This window comes from Panthera onca, chromosome A1 (assembly GCF_046562875.1).
Source record: "Panthera onca isolate mPanOnc1 chromosome A1, mPanOnc1 haplotype 2, whole genome shotgun sequence".
NCBI lineage: Eukaryota > Metazoa > Chordata > Mammalia > Carnivora > Felidae > Panthera > Panthera onca.
The window spans coordinates 130,047,559-130,073,375 of NC_138339.1; the positions used below are offsets into that span (position 1 = coordinate 130,047,559).

Below are 25,817 nucleotides of genomic sequence, written 5' to 3' on the forward strand. Positions count from 1 at the left end.
TACATTTAGGTCTTTATTCTCAGTTAATTTTTGTATTATAGTGTAAGGTATGGATCCAACTTTTTGCATGTGAATATCCAGTTTTAACAAAGCCATTTGGTGAAGAGACTGTCCTTTTCCCAATGTGTAGTGTTGACACTCTTGTCTAAAATAATTTCCCCATATACGTAAGGGTTTATCTGGGATCTCTATTCTCTTATGTTGACCTATATATCTGTCTTTATGCCACTACCACACTGTCTTGAGTACTGTTGTTTGTAGTATATTTTGAGGCTGGAAAGTGTGAAGCCTCCAACTCTGTTCTTTTTCAAGATTGTTTTAGCTGTTTGGGTTCCCTTGAGATTCCACATAAATCTTAGGATGTTTTTTCCTAGTTCTGTAAAAATGCCACTGAGATTTTGACAGCAATTGCATTGCATTTGTAGATTACTCTGATTAGTTGGACATTTTAATAATATTTGAGTCTTCCACTCCATGAGCACAGGATATGTTACCATTTATTTATATATTCTTTGATTTCTTTTAGCAATGTTTTGTATTTTCAATGAATAAGTCTTTCACCTCCTTTGTTAGGCCATACTTAGTTTTTTAAAATTGCAAATAATAATGTAATAAACATCTCTGCATAAAGAGTTCATATATCTCTGACTATTTCTTAGTTGTGGAGTTAATAAATTAAAAAAAAAATCCAGGGGTGCCTGGGTGGCTCAGTTGGTTAAGCTTCTGACTCTTGATTTCAGCTCAGGTCATGATCTTGTGGTTTGTGGGATTGAGCCCTGCATTGGGCTCTGCACTGACTGCACAGAGCCTGTTTGGGATTCTCTCTCTCCCTCTCTCCTTGACCCTCCCCTACTCACTCACACACATGCTCTACCTCTCTCAAATTGAATAAACTTAAAAAAAAAAAATCCAAGCATTCTAAGGCTTTGGAAATGCTTTGCCAATTTACTTTCCAGAAAAAATAATCCAATTTACACTCCCACCAGAAGAATATGAAAGTATATCTCCTCATACAATCATTATTATTGAACACTATCGTTTTGTAATCTTTGTTAGTTGCAAAATGGCAGCACATTGCTACTTCAATTAGTATTCTTTCAATTACTTGTAAAGCAGAATGCTTGTTTGGTATGTTTATTGGCCAACATTTTTTTATTTGAAAACTAGTAATTACTTTTGCCAATTTAACTATAATAATGACCATAATATATTTATTCATTATTGATTGATAAATTTATTTTATTTTGAGAGAGAGAGAGAGCACGAGAGCAGGGGAGAAGGGCAAAGGGAATATCAAGCAGGCTCCACACTTAGCGCCAAGCCCGACATGGGGCTCTATCCTATGACTCTGGTGGCATCATGACCTGAGTCAAAATCAAGAGTGGGACTCAACCAACTGAGCCACTCAGGCACCCCTATTTATTCATTTTTATTTTTTTTAATGTTTTTTTACTTAAAAACTTTTTTTTAATGTTTATTTTTGAGAGAGAGACAGAGTGCAAGTGGCAGAGGTGGAGAGAGAGAGAGAGAGAGAGAGAGAGAGAGAACCTGAAGCAGGCTTCAGGCTCTGCACTATCAGCACAGAGCCTGACGCAGGGCTCGAACCCACGAAACGTGAGATCATGACCTGAGCCGAAGTCAGATGCTTCACCGACTGAGCCACCCGGGTGCCCCTATTTATTCATTTTTAGACAAATATTTCATCAAGTACCTGCTATGTGCCAACCACTGTTCTAATTTCTGGGGATACAGAAGTGCCCCTCATGGAATGTAAGCTCCAGGAGGAAGAAGAACATTTGAAAAAATGAAGAAGTAAATTAGTTAGGATGTTAGAGGGTCATAGGAACTATGAAGAAAAATGAAGCAGGGATGGGTGAGTTGAGGACAGACAGAAAACAGGATGCAATTTTAGACTGGGTGGTCGGATAAGTATTTAGGAAGCAGGTGACATATGAAGAAAGACATAGGGTGGGGACACACAGAATATGGCCCTATCAGTTGGTGAGCATATATAACTCCAAACTGGGAGCTATATATGTTCCAAACTAGGAGCTATATATCAAACTGGAGCATTTTTAGCATGAAAGGTTGTGGGGGGTATTAATAATCACCCTGGGCCAGCTGTGGCTCCTCTGGGAAAACTGAGACATGTAGTCGTCCTCTGTATAGATTATTGTAAAGACTTTGACTTTTTAAAAACTTGACTGATGTGGGACATAACTCACATAATAAAAGTATGTGCTGTGGGAGCATAAAGGGGGGAAGAAAAGCACCTGGCTGAGAGGAGAAGCTACTGGAAGGTTTGGAGTAGAAAAGTAACATGATCTCATTAAAAAAATTTTTTTTTTAAGTTTATTTTGAGAGAGAGAAAGAGTGTCAGCAGGGGAGGAGTAGAGAGAGAAGGAGAGACAGAATCCCAAGCAGGCTCCATGCTGTCAGCCAGGGAACCGGATGTGGGGCTCTATCCCATGAACCATAAGATCATGCATGAGCAGAGGTCAAGAGTCAGATGCTTACCTGACTGAGCCACCCAGGTGCTGCAAGACATGATCTCATTTAGATCACCCACACTGCTATGCTGAGGAGAGATTCAAGGAAGACAGGAGCAGAATTAAGGAGGAGGGACTAGTTAGGATGCTAACAGAATCCAGGCAAGAAACTAGATTCTAGAACATGTGGTGTAAGATTGGCTGCCAGTCTGAGATTACTATTCATAAGTGCAGGATAGTGCTTTGTACACCTAATTTTAAAAGTAGTTTCTAGAGGTGCCTGGGTGGCTTGGTCGGTGGCTTGGTCGGTGGCTTGATTTTGAATCAGGTCATGATCCCAGGGTGGTGGGATTGAACCCAGAGTCGGGCTCCATGCTCAGTGTGGAGCCTGCCTGAGATTCTTTCTCTTGACCCCTCCTTCTCTCTCTGCCTCTCTCTCTTTCTCTCTCTCTCTACCAAAATAAATACATAAACTTAAAAAAATAAATAAAAGTAGTTTTTAAAAATCAGCAATGCACCTTCAGTTTAATCAAATAGTATTTGGGCACGTATTGATCTACTTGATCTTTGAACTACCGAAAAGATAATCATGTCTGTACTTGTTGCCTTTATATAAACAGATTTTCAAAAGACATAAAGCACCTGCACAAACAGCAATAAAAGGTAATTATAAAATCCTCACGTTTCACATTTAGAAAAAGCTTTGAGAGCATTTAAAAATTTGAGAGCATTAAAAAATTTAAATTTTTTAATGTCTATGTATCAAACATATTCACCAAGCTAGATTTACAAAGTTTTTCAACTAAAATATTTATCAATGCTTGCTAAATGCAAGAAAACACTATGCTAAACAGATCTACAGAGGATAAAAAGACAAACAAGGTAATGTCCCTAGCCTCTGGAAAGCAATAAGACAAGAGCCCAACTGAGTAAGTGCATGAGGAGCACAGAGGAGGGAACAGCCACTACCAGTGGGAAGGAAGTTCAAGGAGAGCTTCTTGGGAGACACCGTGACTTGCTGTCTGTGGGACAGGCTACCTAGTGCCCAGCAAGGTAGGTGGAAAAATTATCCAGACAGGCTGCATCCATGGGGGAGACAAAAGCACTGGGTGGATGAAACTGTGCAAATGACATGACATAAACTATTCTAGGATATTCTAGTGGATTTTAAAGTAACAATCAAAAGCTAGGATCAGTGTGTCATGAGGATATAAAATATGTGTTAGAAATACAACAATAAAGAGAAAGAATTCAGGGTTAATCAGACAAGTTCAAGATAAGAAACTTGAAATAACATGGACCATTTATTAAAGAAGTTATATCAAAATTTCCTCTACAAAATATTTAGTGAAAATTTAATCTTGGGGATAAGTATTTTTAGGAGGTGATGCCACCAAGCATCATATAAAAAACCAGAGCTACCTCCTTCTATGAGCACACTGTAGTGCTGGGGATGTCAAAGGCTCAGTTGCTTTTCGCTGTGCTGCTGTCGCAGAAGCCACTTTCAGAGAAAGCATGCTGCCTCAGTCTCCAGGATTAACTCCTCGCTGTGTTATCATCTCAGCATGCCTAAAACATGCTGAGACAGAGACCTGACATTTATTTTCTGAGCTTATGATAACACATTACCCCATTAGTGACCATTATTTTTTACACTGCTCATTCATGGAACCAGATGCACCCCTGGTCAGAGAGAATGTAGCTGCATACCGTGCTTAGGAAGGAATCTATTAATGGAAAGAACTGTTTTAAAAGTCTTTCCAGATTGTTGGCTTGGACAGCCTTCTTCCTGAGTGCTGATGTCTCTTGGCCATGGGGCATACAAACCATCTTTACCAATCTAACTGGTTTGTGGCTTTCCTGATTATCTGTTTACTAGCAAAATACCTTTTCAACCAGTCTTAAGAAACAGAAAGTTCAATCATGTGCCTCAAAAGATCACAACAAATACAGACCATTCAAAACACTGTGAGTTATAGCCGCTGAATTTTAGCAGGGAACTGTCCGGGTTTCCTTCGTAAAGGCCAACAGGTCATATGAGCCGCATGTCAAGGTTTCTTGATCTCTTACCGTGTTTCACTTGTAAAACACTATTAATATCTGCCATCAATTCCCCTCAAAGGATTGTATGAAATTCTCTGGATAGGAATACTGCATATAATCATTTAGTTACAGCAATATATAGGTTCACTTCAAAAATTACTCTAATTTTGAATGTACTAGTTCACTTATACACATACACACATATACTGTTATCACCTAATAGTTGTGTTAATACAAAGACATTCTTTTTATTTGAATAGTATTTGTATGTTTGAAAATGAAGGTTCATCTTTGTATGAATTTACCAGTCCTTGACCAATGCATTTTTCAAAAAAATCTTATGAACCCATTTCATTGAATTAATTAGGAAGGTGGACTATCTAGAAATGGTTTGTTTTTAAAATAAGGGGATTATCTGGAAGAGTGGCTTGGAGTTTGCTATGTGACAAGCATTTCTCAACAGCAAAGTCATCTTAGTGTTAATCCTTAGGGTTGGTCCATTTCATCAGGAAAGACTTTGGTTTCTCCATAGAGTCTTATGCATCTGTTTTTCAGGTCACCAAATGGGGTGGAAATTTTATCAGAATGAAGTTATGAGAACTTTGGGATTTTCTTCTTTCTCCGTTGAATCTCTTGTGTTTTTCCTAAGTCTGAACCTGAAAATAAGATAAGCAGTAAAGAAAATTAGTCAAGACTCTTCTCCTTAAAATGCTAGAGGGATGCTGAAAAACATTTATCCAGTCAATGAACATAACTCTAGTAATAACTCAGGAGTCTAGAGTTTGTATTCTATAATTTTACAATTCTCCTCAGGAAAGGATCGAGTGGTAAACATGAAATTCTTGGCAAGCTAAAGTTAATATTGAAATAGTCCTATCATTAGAAGAAACAACGTTTTGGGTACATTTTGTTGTACATGTTCCTTCAGGGACCAGAATCTACTCACATACAGATTTATGTTTTTCATGGCTTAATGCTAAAGTCACTTTATCTTATGTAAACTCACAACAGCCATATGAACTATTCCTGTACAACAGACGCAAATACTGAGGTTCAGCGAAAGTTAAGTAATTTTCCCTAATTTATGCAATAGATTTGGGATTTGAAGCCAGACATTTTCACTCTAGAATCTAAACTTCTCCCACACTACCACTCATCTTTAATTGTTTGCCAGTCTGTGATACTGTATAAAGATATTTGGTTTTTGTCCCTGGTTCCTGACTCAGCGCTCCTAAATCCTTTGTCATTTCCTGAGTGATAGGGGAAATAGGACTGTCTTGTCTTTTGTTCTAATGAGGCAACTCCTGGTGGGTCAGTTGATAGCTTCAGGATGGAGACTGGTCACCAGAAACACTAGGCCTTGGTTAGCAGCCTGGAACTTTCAGCCCCACCCTCCAACCTCCAAGAGAAGAGAGGGACAACAGGTTGCATTAGTTATTGATCATGCATCTGTGATAAAACCTCCATAAAACCCTCTGAACACTGAGGTTTGGAGAGCTTCTGAATTGGTGAACACATCCATGCTCCAAAATGGCAGTGCTCCCCAGCTGCACAGGGACAGAAGTTTCCTGTATCCTGGACTCTTCTCGACCTCACCCTTTGCACCTCTTTGTACCTCACCTCTTCATCTGGTTGTTCATATGTATCCTTTATAATAAGCTTGAAATGGTAAGGAGAGTGTTATCCTGGTTCTGTGAATCATTCTGGACAATTACTGAATTTGAGCACAGGGGTTGTGGAAACATCAGACTCTGAAGCCAAGTTGGATAGAAGTGTGGATAATCTGGGGACCTGATATTTATCACCAGCATCTAAAGTGAGGGCAGTCCTATGGGACTGAGCTCTTAAACCTGTGGATTCTGATGGAAACTCTGGGTGGTAAGGGTTGGAATTGAATTAAATTACAGGACACCTAGTTGGGTAAGAAGTGGTTGGTATCAGGGCAAAAACTCTCATAAAATCTCACAGACAAAAAAATATATATTGAATTATTTTATTTTGTATCTCTTTATAAATATGGACAAGTATTGCTTTTCATGTATGTATCTGCCATTGAAATTTCCTTTTCTGTCAACTGCTTGTTGATGACCTTTGGCATTTTTCCTGCTGAGTTGTTTGTCTTTTTCTGACTGACTGCTGAGAGTTTCTTGTGTATTAGCTATATTAGCCCCAGGTACCTATTGTGTGTTGCAAATATTTTCCCCCTGGATTTTTGACCTTTGTTTTTAGTTATGGTTTCTTTTCTTGCTGTGCCAACAATTTCTAAAGTTTCACAATCAGACATAGCAATCTTTTCCTTTCATATTCTCTTTGCTTTTCATACCATATTCAGAAAGGCCTTCTCTAAGGTTATAAAAATATATATCTTTTCTTCTGGAACATTTATGATTTTACATTAATTGCTCTGCAATTTATCTTGATGTATTTTGAAGTAGGAGTCAAGTTTTTTTTATTTATACAACATAGCTAGCTGAGTTCTCTAACACCTTTTACTGAATAATCTAATTTTCCTCACTGATTTTGAATAGCTAATTTTTAGCATATACTGCCTTATCATATTTTCTTGGATTTAATTCTGAACTCTATTCTATTCCAGGGATTTCTATCATACACCAGTATCACCCTGTTTTAATTACCTTTGCTTAGTAATATGCTTTATTATCTGATAGAGCTACCCTCCATTTACCACCCTTCTTTTTCAGAAACTTCCTAGCTATTCTTGGATGTTTATTCCTTCTGAGGAATTTTGGTATCAGTTTTTAAAGTTCCACTTACCCTTTCACTTTCTGCATCTGCTCTAAGGTCTCTGGTAGAGTTACTCCAAAACTTTCAGGGAGAAAGAGGGTGATGATTCCAATCAAGACAGTCAGGCTGCCCATGAGGATGTAGGGCAGAACTCTGTTGTATGCACCTGTAAGGAACAAGAACATCAATTACATATAGGGATTCTTCAGACGCTCTTGGGAATCCTTTTCTCATGGTGAACAATGGTATTTGAGAGCAGTTTTAAATCTGAACATTGTCAGAAGGAAAAAGATATGTAAAATATCACAATCACAGTTTCTCTTTGGCAGATGTCATTGCCTTCATGATTTCCATACTCATTTACTTACATGATGCTGCATAAGGTCTTTCATGCCAGTTCCATTCTCTAAGCCACTGTTTAACCATGTGTGACCCATGTTCCTTTGATGGAACTATTTGCCTACCAAGTTTTCCCTCTTACGGTGGAAGAAATTTGAGAGGAGGGATGAGAGGACATCAAGGAGAGAAAGCATATTGCAGGGACAGATACTAGCCATTATGACTGGTGTGACAAGCTATGACCTTTGCTTTTGCCAGCAAAAGTGGGCTGCAGTGGACAGCTAGGTCCAAAGAGCCATGAGACTCTTCTTTTTTTTTTAATAATATTTTTTTAAAAAGAGAGAGAGCATGAATGGTAGAGGGAGAGAGAGAGAGAGAGAGAGAGAGAGAATCTTAAACAGGTTCCATGACCAACTCAGAGCCCGATGTGGGGCTCGATCTCACCGAGCCACCCAGATGCCCCTAAAGAGCCATGAAACTCTTACAGAAAAAAAACCTAAGTAATACGTTCAATCCAGTTTCAATCACTAAATGTTAGGCACCGTGAATTCTGCCTGGCTTTGGTTGCTTTCTGCAACATTTGCATGTCTTGGTTTTGTATGTAATTGTATGAGCCATTCCACCTCTTCCTTATCAGGCATTCCTTGGACAGGAGAATAATAGATCCTCACCTTGCTTCCCTTCTGCATACAGAGATTACAGAGGAACAACACACCCAAGAATTTTATTTGACAGAAAATGTTAAACTTGAATCTTCTGCGAGGCGTCTATGTCACTAACAGGAGTAGCTATTGTGGAATAGAAAGCTCTGTCTTGGATTCCTCTGTTTCTTAGGCACCAATGGTCCACCCTTTAGACCAAGTGAGCAGGGTTTGAACGTATAGGGAGGAAGAAAGGAGAAATGACACCATTCTATATAATAATGTGCTTTCTTAGGTGTTGTTCAGGGCAGCCATGTAGAGTATGTTTAAAACAAGAAAATGCTTCATTTTCTCTGTAAAGATTTAGAGTGTACCTTTCCTGGGGATTAATATATAGTCTTTGTGTGTGTGTGTGTGTGTGTGTGTGTATGTTTTGCAATAAAAAACAACTGAAGGGCTATTCACTGAAGTGTTAATATTAGCTCCTTTTAGTTCTAGGTCTGCGATTTGGGCTGCCCGAGAGTGAAGAAGTAAACTTGCACTTTTTCCAGTACCTTTTATGCTGTTAGCATTTTTCACAATGAAAAAGTTATTCCTTTATATTTAAAAAAAAGAACAAATTGACAAAATGCATCTCACCGAGGTAAACAAAGTAGGGAGCAATGATGCTGCCCACTCTGGAGGCCATGGATGTAACCCCCACAGCCATATTCCTGACCAGGGTGGGGTAAAGCTCTGCAGTGAAGACATACAGCATGGAGAAAGCAGAAGTAATTCCGAACTTTCCTAACATCGCCAGACCAATGGACAAGAAGTTGTAATCTGGAAAAGAGACCCAGTGTAAATAGAGGTGGTGGGGTTTTGGGGTGATGGTGGGGGTTCAGAGCTGACAGCCAAGAAAGAATTCTTGAAGACATCTCGGGTACAAAAAAGTGATTTTATTAAAGCATGGGGACAGGACCTGTAGGCAGGAAGAGCTACCTTGGGGTCATGAGGAGTTGCTAGTTACATACCCTCAGGTTGGGAGGGGGTTAGGGATAGAGTAAGTCTCTAAGGAATTTTGGAAGCAAGGTTTCCAGTCCCTTAAGGGACTGAGTGTTGTTACGAAAATAAGCCATTTATTACCATTTAGTAAAACCTGAGTCATGAGACGCTTCATATGTATATCAGGGGGCCATAAGCTTGGAGTATGATTACCAGCATATATCTTGGGGGTGAGATAAAGGAAGTTACCAAAGGAATTTAAAAAATCTTTTTTAATGTTTATTTATTTTTGAGAAAGAGAGAGAGAGAGACAGAGCAGGAGCAGGGGAGGAACAGAGAGAGACGGAGACAGAATCAGAAGCAGGCTCTAGGCTTTGAGCTGTCAGCAGAGTCTGATGTAGGGCTTGAACTTACGAACCGTGAGATCATGAGCCGAAGATGGATACTTAACCAACTGAGCCCCCAGGTGCCCCAAGGGAATTTTTATATGTTAAAGTAGACTTACAGGACCCTGGGGTGTGGGGTGGGGCAGGAGAATGTTAAGCCAAGCAAAGGGTCTAGCAAAGGGTCATCATTGAGGCAGCTCCTAGAGGAAGGTCACTGCTGGTTTCCAGGACTTGTCAGTGGGCTGTAGGCAGTAAGGGAATCTAATTTTTCATTTGCCTTAACTTCCCTCATCACCATGGTAAGCACTTAAACCCCTTTCCTTTGTTCTTGGGTAGGCAGGAGTGTCTGAGGAATATCACACACATCCCATCCTGGGGTGGGTAGGTTACTGTTAGTCTGTACTTTGCCCTCAACTTGCCCCACACTCCCTCCTCAGAAGTGGTTTTAGAAGTGAGATTTTCTTAACTCAGTTGCTTTTGTTGTCCTTTTTGCTGTTTGGGGATTGTTTTTATAGTATAAAGATATTCCTCAAGTAACACTTTTTCATTAAATATCTTTTTCTTTTCTTTCTTTCTTTTTTTTTTTTAGGAGAGTGAGAGAGAGAGAGCATGAGAGGTAGAGGGAGACAGAATCTTAAGCAGGCCCCAAGCCCAGTGTGGATCCCAACATGGGGCTCAATCTCATGACCCTGAGATCATGAACTGAGCTGAAATCAAGACTCAGACATTCAACCAATTGAGCCCCTCAAATATCTTAATAATTAGACACAAACAAAGGTGGAGAGTGACAGGTTCCTTCCTGTTTTTCTGTACTGTTTTTCTAGATCATTTATTCCTTCAGTGACCTTTGTCCACTTTTATGTGTAACAACAGTTTCAGAGTAAGTTGTTAGCACGCTAATATAGTTAAATTTAATCCTCAAAGGGAAGAACCAATCCTTTTTATCCTGTTAATTATTAAGAAATATATATTTCTATGTATAATACTATGTATCAATGATCTATTGATAACATTTTAATAATATGATAAAGGTTGATATAAAGAGAAAAAAGAAGCAAATGTCTTTATGTGCTCTTTAACAACTTAAAGATTACAGACCATAAAAATCACTGGCCTAAGGGCGCTTGGCTGGCTCAGTCAGAAGAGCATGCAACTCTTGATCTTGGAGTAATGAGTTTAAGTCCCACTTAGAGATTACTTAAAAATACAACTTTAAGGAGTGCCTGGGTGACTCAGTCATTTGAGCATCTGACTCTTGATTTCAGCTCAGGTCATGATCCTTGGGTTGTGGGATTGAGCCCCACATTGGGCTCTGTGCTGACAGTGTGGTACCTGCTTGGGATTCTGCCTCTCTCCCTCTGCCCCTCTCCCCCAGCTCATGTTCTCTCTCTCTCTCTCTCTCTCTCTCTCTCTCTCTCAAAATAATGAATCAAATCAAATCTTAAAAAAAAAATCACTGACTTACACTGGACCTGGCAAGTACTACAAACTACAACACTGGAATATGTGCCTCACATAAAAGTACCAAGGGGATGATTGACAGTATTGTTCTTCCTCTCAGTGACTTCTGATTCTCTCAGGCTGACTCCTGTTTGGGCGGGGGAGGGGGGGGTGGTTGTTACGAACACAGGAAAATTATGTAGTTGTCTATCACTTATCTGATTGGATTGACTTATGAAGAACTTAGGATCTAAAGGCTACATAACAACAGAGCACAGTGACAAATGATGAGTTTAGTCAAGGTGTGGAGCTTTTCTAGTAAGCTCTTTTTTTTAAAAATTTTTTTTAACATTTTATTTATTTTTGAGATAGGGAGAGACAGAGCATGAACAGGGGAGGGTCAGAGAGAGGGAGACACAGAATCTGAAACAGGCTCCAGGCTCTGAGCTGTCAGCACAGAGCCTGACGCGGGACTCGAACCCACGGACCGTGAGATCATGACCTGAGCCGAAGTCGGCTGCTTAACCGACTGAGCCACCCAGGCACCCCTCTAGTAAGCTCTTAAAATTGGTTAACTTCTTACCTTCAGGTACCAGTTGAATTAAGAGAAGCACACCTCCTCCCAAGAACAGTACTCCAGCTATGATATAGCGTCTGGGCAGGGTTTGCAACAGGAGCCAGGCTGTAATGTAGGCTGGAACTTCAATCAAGGCAGAGAGGAAACAGTTCAAATAGGCATCTCCATGTAAATTAGGAGCGTTGAGAGACAGAGCAAAGTAACCCACTGAGGTAAGCATCCTGCAAAACCACAGAAAAACACAAAAGTGATGAGAGGATGACCCGAACCACTCAATAATTCCATGATGGTCAAGAAATTGTCTAGATCTTTCTGTCCTACAAGTAGCCACTAACCACATATGGCTATTTAAAAGTAAATAAGTTAAAATTAAATAAAATTATAAATTCAATTCTTCAGTCATACTTGCCACACTTCAACCCACTTAATAGCTGCATGGAGCTAGTAGTTACTAAAATGGACAACTCAGACATAAAACATTTTCATCATTGTGGAAAGTTCTATTGGATAGCCCTAGTCTAGATATACCAACATTCAACAATACCTACCCTGTTCTAATGAATTTCAAATTTTGTTATTTCCTGAACAGCTTGTGTACATCCTCATTCCCTTACAACTATAATTTGAAGAAAGATTGTCAGTCATGTCAGTGAACATAAAATCCAGATTTCATTCTTATCAAAAAGAAAAACGAAGATACATAGGTAATACTATGGGATTCACTTACGGTAAATTCCTATCAATTTATTAAAACTCACTTTGAGGAAAAGAATGAAAGTCCCCATAATGGTTCAAAGTATCACACAGTACACACCCCATATCCCGTCATTACAGTGAATTTCCACATAACTGTGAAGCTTTTCTGTGCAAAAAACAACTGCCCTTTAAAGACTCCTCTGTGCAGAAATTTGCTTATTATTGACATGACCGAAAAGCAGAGGGCATTTGAAAAATGTTTTCAGGAACAATGTTGGATCTTTTTATACATATTCTACTGGGTTGGGTAGCACAAGGGCTAATGCAAAACAAAAGAAAAAATGGAACGTTATCAGTCTGAGGATTTTCGTGATGGTCGCATTTGGTAATAAGTACAATGCAGGCAAAACTAGGGACTAGTACTGGTTCAGTAGCACTCGAGATACATTTGCACCAATGACATACACTGACATAGAAGAAGTAAGCAGGTGTAGAGTGAGGAAAGCCATGTGCTTGTGACACACTTGCTGTATCAAGTGGCATAATTGTCACTGATCTCTTCTAACTGCAAAACAGGATGGCCCTAAAAGCAGACTCACTGCAGTCTCTGAACCTACAATTTCTTGTGTTGCCCCTGTTGGGTAGGCAGGTCTTCTTTTCTCCTTCCTCACTTCTTGGTAGATACATCATCAAATCTAGTCTACAGACTCAACTCATTATTTCTATGCCTGAAAAATCACTGGGTAGTCTGCTATTGGCAAGGGTGAAAAGCTCATCAGAAGTCCGATGCAGTGGGGATGTTGTGACGTCACTGTTCAGCTGCCAGTCCAGCTTGGAGAAGCAGGAGCTGAATTACCCTCTCAGTCTCAGGCACCAGGAACATTAATGGTCTTCATCTCAACTACCCTAGGATTGGCAGACCCTTTCCATGTGGGCCACAGGACTGCAGACCTAAAGATTATCCCCTGTGACTTTTTTTCAGCATCCAGTTCTGTGAATTGAATGAAGACATTTCCAAATGGCTTAGAATTCTATAATTTTTATTTTGTCTCAGGAAAACTCAGGCCGTGCCCTGATGTTCCCTGTGGATTAAAGAAAATCAATTGTACACTTATGTGCTGCATGTCACATTTCTAGATCACTTGTTACTTACCACAACATCAAAGACATAATGGTAATTGTGGCAATATTCCGAGTCCTGAACAGGCTGAGAATGAGAATTTTCTGCTGGCTTGGGAGTTTTAGTTCCTGTAGCTAAAATAATGCAAATAACCAGGAGATGAAGAGGTTAGTAAGGAAGTATCTTCAACCATGACAGCGTGGGAAAGACTAATGCTTGTAACTCTGCTTCGCCTTGAGTATGCTCAGAAGTCTGGAATTTGAGGGGAATAAGGGCATCTACATATATGATGCTTATTCTAACACTTTAAAATACTTGTGGCCCATTTTAGACAGAAGCCTTTGAAATATGTAACATTGGCTTCACTGTCTCTTCATATAAAGCCTGATTGCTAACAGCCTTTTTCTTGACTCATGGTCACATCACTGTGGTGACCTTAATCACACGGAGCTGTGATCCTTAGGATCTGTGCTCCTTAGGGCCAAGCAGCCCCTAACTGCCTTGGGATCCATATCTGCTTTTTATATTTTTCTTGTTGTTGTCTCAGAGTCAGAAAGGATTTGGGTTGACTGAGGGACCTTGGGCAAGTGACTATTCCCCCTGAGCCTCAGTTTACTTGTATGTTAAAAAGGTATAATAATTGGGAGTTGAGAAGATTACATGAGATCATATATATGTATATAAAGCTTAGCATAGTACTTGAACCATAGTAAATACCCAATACATTTTAACTATAATTATTGCTACTACTGCATCACTGAGGAAAAGGTGCTATTTGGCTAGTGGCAATTTCTTACTGCTGTCAATGGGCTTCCCTCCTTTATTCTTAATTTAACTAAAGTGAACTTGCCATGTGTTAGGAGTCTAGATAACCAAGCTCAGTGGAACTTGTAAAAAAGTTACAAGGCCCTGAGGTGGGTAATCTTTTTGGGATAAAGTGCAAGGACATAGAGTGCATGTGCAATAAGAGGCTGAGGGGCACCTGGGTGGCTCAGTGGGTTAAGTGTCTGACTTCAGCTCAGGTCATGATCTCACAGTTGGTGAGTTTGAGCCCCGTGTCAGGCTCCCTGATGACAGCTCTGAGTCTGGAGCCTGCTTCGGATTCTGTGTCTCCCTCTCTCTCTCTCTCTGCCCCTCCCCTACTTGTGTCCTCTCTCTCTCTCTCAAAAATAAATAAATAAACATTTTTTAAAAAAAGATTTAAAAAAATAAGAGGCCGAGGAAGGAGTGTCTACAATGAAGGAGTAAGACTGCCAGACTGGCTGTTGAAGCAAGTGCTCCCCAAATATGAGCATCTGTCTTCCCAAGAATAACCACACTCCCTCCTGCAGTTTGCAGACATATCGCCTTTCTTCTTCTACAGTATTTGGAGTGTGCAGCTCTAGAACATGCCCCTGGCAGTAGAACCCTGTTATCACGACAAAGCAAAGCCCCTGCATAGACTAGTGGGAACTAGAAGTCTTCATGGGGGTTCTGGAAGTGGTGCCATGCATGGATAGGACCTGGGCACCAGGTCTATGCTAACACTTGGTGCTTTATGAAAATGCAGATCGCCAGGTCTTACCCTGGCCCTGCTGAATCTGAATATTTCCTGTGGGCCCTGAAGCCTAGGATTCTGTATTTTTTTAAAACAATTTTTTAATGTTTATTTATTTTTGAGAGACACGACATGAGTGGGGGAGGGCCAGAGAGAGAGGGAGACACAGAATATGAAGCAGACTCCAGGCTCTGAGCTATCAGCACAGAGCCTCATGTGGGTCTCGAACTCACGGACCATGAGATCATGACCTGAGCCGAAGTCGGACCTCCAACTGACTGAGCCGCCCAGGCATTCCAAGGATGGTATTTTTAAAGCTCCTTGGGTGATTTTGATGACAGCCAGGTTCGGAAACCTCAGTACAAGAATATTCTTATATCCAGTGCTCGCCTCTGTATGGAGTCACCAAAATGCCTTTGAACCAGACTCGATGAGCAAGTTAAAGGTGCTTGAGAAGGAAAGCCAGAGAAGCCCCAGATCACTTTCCAAGATGATACTACTCTGTATTTTTTCCTGTCCACTGCCTCTACCATGAGATAAGAAAGCACAGTTGTGAAGAGCATGTACTTTGGCACCAGACAGCTCTAGTGAGACTTCTAGCTGTGTAATTCTAGGCAAATTACTTAACTTCTCTGTGCCTCAATTTCTTCTCCTGAAAAAAAGAGCCTAGAGTAGTATCCACGAGCTATGGCTTGAATGAACATCAAATAATTTGAATACCATGCCTGGCACCTGGTAGACTCTCCATTATCATTCTGAGCAGGCCGCACTTGCTGACGCAGGGCTCTGTGGACCCTCCTTAAGAGGACCCCTCTCCACTGTCACCGGGAGGTGAGCAGCAGAGATGAACACTGGCTCTCTTTTCCTCCAACAGGCTTGTCCAATTCAGGCTCCAAATGCCTCATGGTAGGAAGAAACAAGATTCTATCAGAAGCATGTGTTTTGACACTGGACTTTATTCTTATTTGCCTCTAACTATCTCTCGTAAGTCTGACTTATACTACTAAACTGTAAATTCCTCAAACACAGGAATCAGATCACATATCCAATAAATATCAACAAACAACCACCACAGCCCTGAGATGCAGAAGAGTTCACTGGACACTCCCCATGTCCAATAAATTATCTAAGGCTGGGAATGAAATTCTTTTTTTTAAACATTTTTTTAATGTTTATTTTTGGAGACAGAGAGCGGCGGGAGGGGGGGGGGAGGGGAAGGGGCAGAGAAAGCAGGAAACACAGAATCTGAAGCAGGCTCCAGGCTCTGAGCTGTCAGCACAGAGCCTCATGCGGGACTCAAACTCACAAACCATGAGATCATGACCTGAGCTGAAATCAGATGCTTAACCAACTGAGCCACCGGGGGAACAGAATTCCTGATGTGAAAAGTGAAGGATTCAGCAATCTCTGTCCTAGCAGCCCTCTGGGACCTTGGGTTCCTGGCACTGTAATTAACGCTCCAGCCATTGCCAGGACATCTGCTTCTGACAGAGGGGCCAAAGGCCAGGGACGGAGGAAGCCCTTGGGGTGGAGCAGTGGTGTGCCCACCACCCTCTGAAAGTTCTGCTTTCTGTGGAAGCCAGCAGTGCGGACTTCAATGTGGGCAGGCATACTGTTGCTGCAGCTGCCCTAGTCTTCTTTGGGTTTCCTGGGCAGACGCCTACCCTTCTCCTAGCCAGGAAAGCCCTGCTCCATTCTTTCCATTCATCTAAGGGCCCCCACCCCTGGTTCAGACCTGCCTCTTCAGCTCTGAGTCTGTTCCCTTTCTCTGCTGGCACACAGCATCTACTCCTTGGATACATAAGCATTTCCTCCCTCCTGGCATCATTTATGTTTCATCTAATCTTGGTGACACTCTTAGCTACATGCTATTCTCCTTAAGCATAGGAACTGTATCTCATTTTCTTATTTTCTCTAGGACGTGGCACAGGGCATGAATGGGGACACTGCGAGTCTTCACTGACTGTCAGGAAGTGTGGCTGCCACCATGGAATATCTTTTTCGCATGGTCTCTTGCCTTCAGGGGTGAACCTTCGAGCCTTTTGGGTTGAACCCTTGAGCCTGTGCTTTCACACCTTTAGGTTCTAGACACGACACAGCAAGACTAAAGGCATATACAGCTTCCTCAGCAGCTTTGGTACGATTCAGAGTACAGTGAGTAAATCCTGCATGGAATTTCCCTCAACTACATTTTTTTCCACTTAATGTGGACATTTAGATTATGTGATATGCAACTGCACCAGTGGTTTGGAGCAGTACCAGTAAAAAGTTGGAAGTAAACTTGCCAAAGGAAAGGGAATTAGTATTTAATCAACACTTGCTGTATGCTAAGCAGTTTACATACATGATCGCACCTAATTCATACACAGCCTTTTGACGTGGGTTTCATCTCAGAACTTAATCATCACTATGTCTCTAAGGACTCATGCAGCACGTGGTACATAGTGGGCACTCAAAACACATCGGATTAAATTACATTCCCTGAAATCAAGAATGCATGGCTGACCTCAAGAGGGCACATCTGCAAATGTTTACCTCCATAGGATCAAAAATCACCACCGGGGCCGCTTTGTTGTTCATTTTTGCAGCTTTTTGGATGATATTTTCAGCCTCTATAAATCTTCTCTGGGATATCAACCACCGGGGAGATTCAGGAATAAACCTGGAATAAATTTTTAAGGGTTTATAACTTTTCATAATAGCAAGCTTTGATAGTATTCACCACAAGTTCCCCCCAAATGATTTTTATTTTGTGAAATTGTAGTGTGCCTGTTTAAGGGAAATCAGGAAGGGGGGCGCCTCATAAGATTTCCATTGATAATAGGAATAAACAAAAGCACCTCCAAGTTTCAAAGTCTTGATCAAACCATAAGACCAATCATCATCAGTCGTACTTGAAGCCAGGACCAGACCATAAGGAGTAACATTAACTGTGGGTGCGTGTAAGCCAGGGCAGTGGGAGAAAGTCATCTCAAATGTAATAGCCAGGGTGGGTCATAAAAGAAACACAATCTAGTGTCTTTTTAGTGTCTCCATCCCTTGAAGAATTCCTGGGGCCCCAGCTGACAAAGCTCAAAAGTTTATCAGGTAAAGGGTGGCCAAGGCATCTGTGCTTTCTGGGCTCTTCTTACAGTCAGAGGAGAAGATGTACATATGGACACCCTCTGATGGGCTATCCTTGTGGCTCTCAACAGACTACCAGGCCAGTGAGTAACCAAACCAGTTTTTGGGAGACAGTCAATGTTATCTTTTTTTTTTTAACCACCTAGAAACTTTTTTTATTACACACACTTGACTTCTATTCTTTCCTAATTTTTCTATTTTTTCTATTTCTATTTATTTTTTCATACTTATATTTATTTATTTTTTCTATTCTTTTCTACTTTTTATTTCTCAAAATCTCTTAGCCATTCTTCTGCCATTCTTCTCTTCTTTTTCTCACCTATTTGTCAGTACTCAGTTATCCCAGAAAATAAATCACATGTAGCAGGTATAGGGGCCTCCTATAATTACATGTGCCCCTCCAAAGCCTCAATAGGAATTAATCTCAGAGCAAAACACAACTTATCAAATGGTCAACCCTCAGCCTCCTTCCCCAGCCTATTAGCACATCAGTTGAAAAATGAACCCAGTTTATATTTTTTGGAATCTACTCTTAGTTGGTCCTTGTAGCAACTGTGATGTTAGGTCACTGACCTTCAGTAATTGAGCTGTGCTGTCCAAGAGAACTTTCTGCAGTGTTCTATAGCTGTTTTGTTCAATATAGTAGCCAGTAACCACATGTTGTTGAGCTAGTGTAACTAGTGTGACTGAGGAAATGAATTTTTAATTTTATTTACTTTTAATTAATTTTAATTTACATAGCTGCATGTGGCTAGTGGCTACTGTGTTAGTGCAGAATTTGAGGCCTTACTTCCCAGCCACTGTATACTTCATGTATATATACATGTATGCTTTACTTCTGATTCTGAGCAATGTCTTTCCCCCACCAGGTTGTTCTTAGAAATACTCTACCTTTCCTTCCATAGGCTTTCAGGGCCATCATTGACCTCAAGTTCCTAATGTTTAGTCAGCTAGATATTGAAAAGCTTCTATTGGTTCTTCAAGTTGCATCTATTGGCTCTTTCTCACCCCCTATACACATACTCCATTCATACCTGTAGTCACTTCTTGCCAAACCTTTTTAAAAATAATTTTTTTAACATTTATTCATTTTTAAGAGACAAAGAGAGACAGAGAACAAGTTGGGGAGGGCAGAGAGAGAGGGAGACACAGAACCCAAAGCAGGGTCCAGGCTCTGAGCTGTCAGCACAGAGCCTGACGTGGGGCTTGAACCCACGAACCGTGAGATCATGATCTGAGCCGAAGTCAGATGTTCAAACAACTGAGCCACCCAGGCGCCCTTTGCTAAACCTTTTAAAGGGAACTTGGGACAGGGGTGGCTGGGTGGCTCAGTTGGCGACTCTTGATTTCGGCTCAGGTCGTGATCTCACAGTATGTGAGATCAAGTCCCACGTCGGGCTCTGTGCTGACAGCACAGAACCTGCTTGAGATTCTCTCTCTCCCTCTTTCTCTGCCCCTCCCCTGGTCGTGTGTGCCCCCCCCCCCCCCGTCTCTCTCTCTCTCTCTAAATAAATAAGTAAACATAAACAAACAAACAAACAAAAAAGGAACCTGGGACATAAAAATTCCCCAGACTACCTGCAGGGCTCTGCATGGGTTTACTCCCATTTCCAGGCCACCATACTCAGGGCTGCTGTGATCTCTATTTTTGGATTGCCATGGCTTTTTACTGCATGGAGAATTAAGTCTAGCTGATTATTTCAAAATTTAATGGAGTACCATATGAGGTTATACACCGTAGCCTCTCTAGGTATTGAATTCAAGTTGAACAGGGGAAGGGCATTGCTAGAGAGTCTCTATCATACATTGAGCAGACAGCAGGAAGTGCAGCAGCCCTAACCTGACCCCCCAATCACCCCAACCCCCCTAGACTGATGAGTATGGCTTCCGGAAGTCCCACCCTCAGGGACGAGGCATTCATAAGAAAGCTATTCTGTTTTTATAGGGGAATGATAAGACTGTTGTTAAACTTTCAGCATAAGCACTCAGCTTTGTAGTGCTGGCCCGGGGCTGCCCTCTGTCTAGGGCAGTCCTGTCCCAGGTACAGTGTGCCCACAGCCGGGAGCGCTCATGGTTCAGCCCATGGGCAACCAACAGAAGCAAGAACTCTCCTTAGGGCAAGAGTAATGCAGCTCCTCATGGGATGGACCTCCTCAGCTGGAAACTGAAGGGGCTGACCTACCAGAGTGGTTTCTTGCTGCAGTATCTGGGCCTGAGGCAAAGATCCAAGCCCCAGAAATTAAAATCCATACTAATCTCTAATGGTCAGTCAGGGCCCTTCTATTTTTATTCTCTCTCTCTCTCTCTCTCTCTCTCTCTCTTATAGGAGCACATACCAATAACATATTATTATACCATATTTTAGAAGTACTGGTGTCTTATGCCAAAACAGCAACCAGGAATCAGAGATTATTAACATCATTTGTGTGAAGAGGCAGAAAATAACCTTTGAATAATCTTATCTTGTGTCTTGAGAGAATCTCTGGTCACCACCATTTCTTATAATAAATTCAGCTAGCAAGGGAATTATGGAAACAGGGACAGAAGATGTGATGAAGGTAATGTTGATGATAATGATGATGCTCACTCTCATGCCAGGAAATTGCCCTTCTCTTGTAAATCTGGGGTGCTTCCTTGGAGACAGAGCTCTGTAGTTAATGGCCTGTCCTGATTTCCCATAAGCTTTCCTGACCCTCAGACTGGGTTCCAGAAGAAACCTCCAAATCAGAATAGTAGCTAACCTTGAAAACAGTGTCTCTCAAATTCCAGAGAAGTAAGGGAAAAAAGTGCTTTCTCCTCCCAGGCACATGTATGCCAAGAATTTACACTGAAAAACATAGCAGTCTTAGAGGTGATAAAAAGACAGTAGCTTGGAGTGGTCCAACCTGAGCTATCCAGTCCAAGGAGGCCAAAATGTGCTGTCAGTCTGTATGGCTGTCTAACAATTGCAGGAAGATAAAAGACCTTCTGGCAACTTCCTAGGCTGTGTCCACAGGACAGGGAAACCATAAGAGCTAGTCTAAACCATGAGTTTTTAAAACCAGTCAAAGAAACTTTCATTGTGTGTAAGCAGGTACAGATCAAGCAGTTTGGTAAAACCTGTCACTGCGGGGAGATTTGATATTGATAACCTGAAACCAAACCAAGAAGGATTAACGAGAGAGAGAGAGAGAGAGAGAGAGACCCACCAGTAGAAGAAATCCCCTTTCCTCTTACTTAAATATGGGGGAGGGGGAGCCCATAATACAAAGAAATGGGGGAATCCCCCAAAAGAGGGTGCAACTGGAACCTTATTCCATGATTCTAATCTCTTCTCTCACCTGAAATTTCCCACATAATCATGTTGGGTGAAACTGGGACCCAGTATCTCCAAACTTGGTTATTCCCACACCAATGTGTCAAAATTGGGTGGCAGGATTATGGAAGGAGAGAACATTTCTCTAACAACTTATTAAACGAAAGTAATTCTTTCGCCCTTCAAGACAAAGCAGATAAATAGGAGCAACCTACATGTTAATCACCTTGTGATAGAGAAGCCTGAGGAAATGACACTAGATGAATCCATAAGGAGAAAGAGATTTCCTAGAGACAGAACAGTGTGGAAAGAGCACGGTGGGACAGAGTTGGAAACAACAGAACCCCACAGTAACAACTCCACAAGCAATATCAACAACCAACATCAAGTTAGTGAGCCTGTGGGGGGGAGCCTGTGGGAGGGGGGTTTCCTGAGAACTGTGCTTTGCGGGGACCATGGAGAATCAAACCCCAGCACACAGGCCCACCCACAGCGAGGCAGACACTCTACGGGCTCCGAAACCCCAGCCTCAGCCAGCTGCGCTGAGGTCACGCAAGCCCACGCGAGGAGGATCCACACCAGGCTCTGGCTCCAGGCATGCTGGCCCGCAGCAGGGGGCTGTCTGGGACCGAGCCACACTCACCACCACAGGGGGATGCACAGCACCCCCGGCACCGTCAGCGCCAGCAGCAGCATCCGCCAGTCTCTGATGAAGTAAGCAAACAGTGGCAGCAGCATGTAGCCAACTGCAAAAAATGTGCACACTCCTAACGTAGAGAATATAATACGAACTGACTTGCCAAGAATTTCAGTTCCTGTTCAAAACAAGGGAGGAGTATTAGCATTTTAACTTACTTTAATATTTGTTGTTTTACATCAATTACCTGGCAGTTAGAGTTCGAACTGTAATTACTTGCAAAAGGGAAGAGGCACTTGTTTGCCGTGTGGCCCGGAGGAGGCATGATCAGGGTGAAGGAAAGCGGGAAGTGACCCAAGACTTGTCACCTTAGAGAAGGATGAGTTTTCATGAGATTTTAAAGGAGCCATAGATTTATCTTTTGAAGGCCATCTCATGTCACAGAAATATCATGCCCAGCCCTGAGGGGTAATATCTTCTGAGAAGGCCACATTTCCAAAATGAGTGTCCCAGGTTGAGGAGCCGACAGGGTGCTCCAGGAGACAGTTGGGGCTCTTCTGGGGGGCTCTGTGGGGTCATGATGCATGGAGCCTTTCCCAGAGTTCTGCACTATAAACAGACACGGGGTCTTGGGAAACAGTGGGAAGTTCATAGTTAACTGAGTCGCGTTAGGACACCTTTAGCCACCCTTGAGCTCTGGGAAGTGATAAATAGGGTCCAGCTGGCTCCTGAGGTACATAGGGAAGGCTCCAGCATCCAGAGCTGAATTCCCCTCAGCCACACTGTGTCCAGAGATCAGTCCCAGGCAGAAATAGTCTATTCAGACCATGGAAAGAAAAGAAGCAGCTGATTTGCTGGCCCAGCAGGTGACAGGCAGCTCTACAGCTGGCCACACACCCAGGGAACTTCATGGAGCCTCCCCAGAGCGCCACAAAGGGCCAAGACTGCTTGGCGTTGGGCCCTAGTTTGGGACACACAGGTGGCTGTTGGCTGTTGGCTGTTGGCTCTTGCTGTGCTCAGTGCCACAGGTCTTCCAGAGACATTCCCTGCCTCTTGGAGCTCTCGGTTGATATGGGGGAGTCTGAGAAGAAGCTCCTTCTGTTGTCACAGAGTTCCAGGCCCTTTCCGGAGTCCACTCTTGGTCCTCTGCCCTTAGGCAGAGATCTGGCCAATGGCAACGGCTCTGCCTTTTATTTGAGATCTGCCCACCACTGCAGAAAAGTAACCCAGGAAACAAAACAGCATTCAAAGGACCGTTCAGGCTTGTCTTTAAAGAGATATTTTCTCAGATGTGTTGATATGCCCTGAGCCCAGGCTAAAGAATTAAGGGCTAATTCCAGAGAAGCAGTACAATTACTACTGTTGACCCTTGAGCAATGGGTTTGAATTCCATGGGTCCACATACACAAGGTTTTTGTTTTTTGTTTTGTTTTGTTTTTGTTTTAGTAAATAAGTATGGTACTGTAAATGTATTTCTCTTCCTTATGATTTTCATAATAACATTTTCTTTTTTCTAGCTAACTTTATTATAAGAATACAGTAATAATATATTCAACATAAAAAATATGTTAATTGTGGGGTCGCTGGGTGGCTCAGTCGGTTGAGCATCCGACTTCGACTCAGGTCATGATCTCACAGTTAGTGAGTTCGAGCCCCACTTCGGGCTCTGTGCTGACAGCTCAGAGCCTGGAGCCTGATTCGGATTCTGTGTCTCCCTCTCTCTCTGCCCCTCCTCCACTCATGCTCTGTCTCTCTCTCAAAAATAAATAAACATTAAAAAAATACATATGTTAATTGACTGTGTATGTTATCAGTAAGGCTTCTGATCAATGGTAGGCTCTTAGTAGTTAAGTGTTGGCAAAGTCAAAAGTAATACATGGGATTTTGGACTGTGCGGGTGAAGGAGGGGTCAGTACCCCAATCCCCTTGTTCATGGGTCAGTTGTATTTTCCTAGTTTCCCATTCTCACCACTTGTTCCTTATCCCCAACCCATTTCTTCCTCAGCATGACTCAGAGGTTTGCCTCAGTGGTTCCCTCTTGAACAGCCATTTCTAAAAAGCAGACTGTTGGAAATGTGCGCCTCTCACATCCCAGACTGTGGGCAACAGCCCTAACCACCTGGGGCCTGTTATAGCCTCTCAACTAATTTCCAAAAATAGGGCCTGACTTCTTTGAAGATCATGAGTGTTAATTTCAGGTATTTTCTTACCTCACTAAGGACCCTCCTACCACTCCACAGGCAGACTCACCATGCCATGTTTCTAAACACTTCAGCTGTAATTATTGCGATGTAAGAATGGATAGGGGGTGCTTTATTCCTAAGCAGAGATTCAGAAGTGAAGTAGCAGAGGATTTGGTTGTGGAAAAGAGAAAGTGCACAGGACCAAGGGAGAATCTTGCAGAATTGTGAAGCAAGGGAGCTCCCCCATACTTCCACGATCCTGATAAGAAAGAGAAGCGACACAACTGGGTTCCTGGATAATCTCTGTCTCTAAGCTCGAGTGTCAGGGCAGAACAGAGTTGTTCTGACTTTGCAGAGTACCCATGGGAGACAGAGCTTTTTAAATCTACCTCTCTGCCTTTCTGTGGAGCCACATGGATGGCATGAACCTGAAGAGTTCCTTATTAGCACGGCTTCCTGCTCTGTGACTTTTAGACCATCACCCCTCTGTAAACATTATCATTGTCCTCATCATCACCATCATCTTCACACTAGCATTTATTTTGAGCCGGCACTTTGAGTCAGGTTCTAGACTAAGTGTTTACATCTATTATCTCTTTGAAGCATCACAATAATTGTGCAAAAATGAATATTACTTCTGTTTTACACATAATCAGCTGAGACTTAAACAGTTCAAGCAAATGGTCTCACTTCACACCATGTATAAAAAATCACCTGGGGGCAAAGCCTGGGCCTTCTCAACCAGTCCTTCACCTGAGACTCCTAAAGGAGATATTCATGGGAGATGGGTCAGGCCATGGTCTCCTTTCAAGAAGCGAGGATTTGTGTTTTCCCTTCCTGGGCTGGTCTTCGAACCAACTGGAGGCCAACCAGTCCTCTCAGAGGAATGCTAAGAGAGGAGCCTTGATTCCTGCAGACCTTTCACAGGCTGTAGCTGCCCCACAGGTGACAGCAGTGACTTCTGGTTCTCCTGGCTGGGAATGCCTCTCCTGGCCTTGTTTACACCCTAGGTTTTTGCTTCTAGTTGGTCTTGGTCTAGTTGGTTCTTGGAGTGTCTATTGGGAGTAAGACTCTGTCATCTAAGCCAGAAGGGCCTGTCCTGGCCAGGAGTGTTTGCCTTTTGCCTGTCACTACCCCCTGAAGCTAAGTACTCTCTCCAAGAGGGTACTCTGTCCAAGTGGGTGACTCAGGGAGGGCCAGGCTCACTTCTGCATTGATCAAGGCCCTTCTGTGGGAGTCATCCCAGGAACCACTGAATCCATTCCACATGGAGGCAGGACATGCTCTTCCATGAATGACTAACACAGGCCTGTGGCAGACCCCAGCTCAAGAAATAAGGTGGGGCAGTTGCCAGAATCAGGAGTAGGAGGCAGGGGCCCCTGGGTTGTGAGTACAGAAACCATATGCAGAGTGGCACCTGCAGAAAGCCTGGGCTCCTTGACACTCGCTTACTACTAGAGTAATTTTGATAAGTCCTACTTCATGGAGTTCTTATTACAAGGACTGAGATACTGTGTGTAAAGTGCCTAGTAGAGCATCTGGCATATGACAGGTTCTCAGAAATAGCTAATTCTTTTATCCT

At 42.2% G+C, this 25,817-nt stretch overlaps 1 protein-coding gene across 2 annotated transcripts in view; it reads right to left on the reverse strand.

Annotated features, from left to right (window-relative positions):
• Positions 1 to 3,504: 3,504 nt before the first annotated feature.
• Positions 3,505 to 25,817, reverse strand: part of SLC22A4 (solute carrier family 22 member 4) — a 41,680-nt gene continuing 19,367 nt past the window's right edge. The window contains exons 4-10 of one of the 2 annotated variants that reach the window (XM_060636191.3): positions 22,059 to 22,230; positions 17,533 to 17,659; positions 13,494 to 13,594; positions 11,651 to 11,865; positions 8,897 to 9,079; positions 7,308 to 7,443; positions 3,505 to 5,188 (exon numbers count right to left, since the gene is read on the reverse strand). In XM_060636191.3, the coding sequence (XP_060492174.1) occupies positions 5,113 to 5,188; positions 7,308 to 7,443; positions 8,897 to 9,079; positions 11,651 to 11,865; positions 13,494 to 13,594; positions 17,533 to 17,659; positions 22,059 to 22,230 (1,010 nt within the window). In that variant the 3' untranslated portion in view covers positions 3,505 to 5,112. The remainder of the gene's footprint in view (positions 5,189 to 7,307; positions 7,444 to 8,896; positions 9,080 to 11,650; positions 11,866 to 13,493; positions 13,595 to 17,532; positions 17,660 to 22,058; positions 22,231 to 25,817) is intronic. The other variant, XM_060636193.3, reaches the window with a different exon arrangement.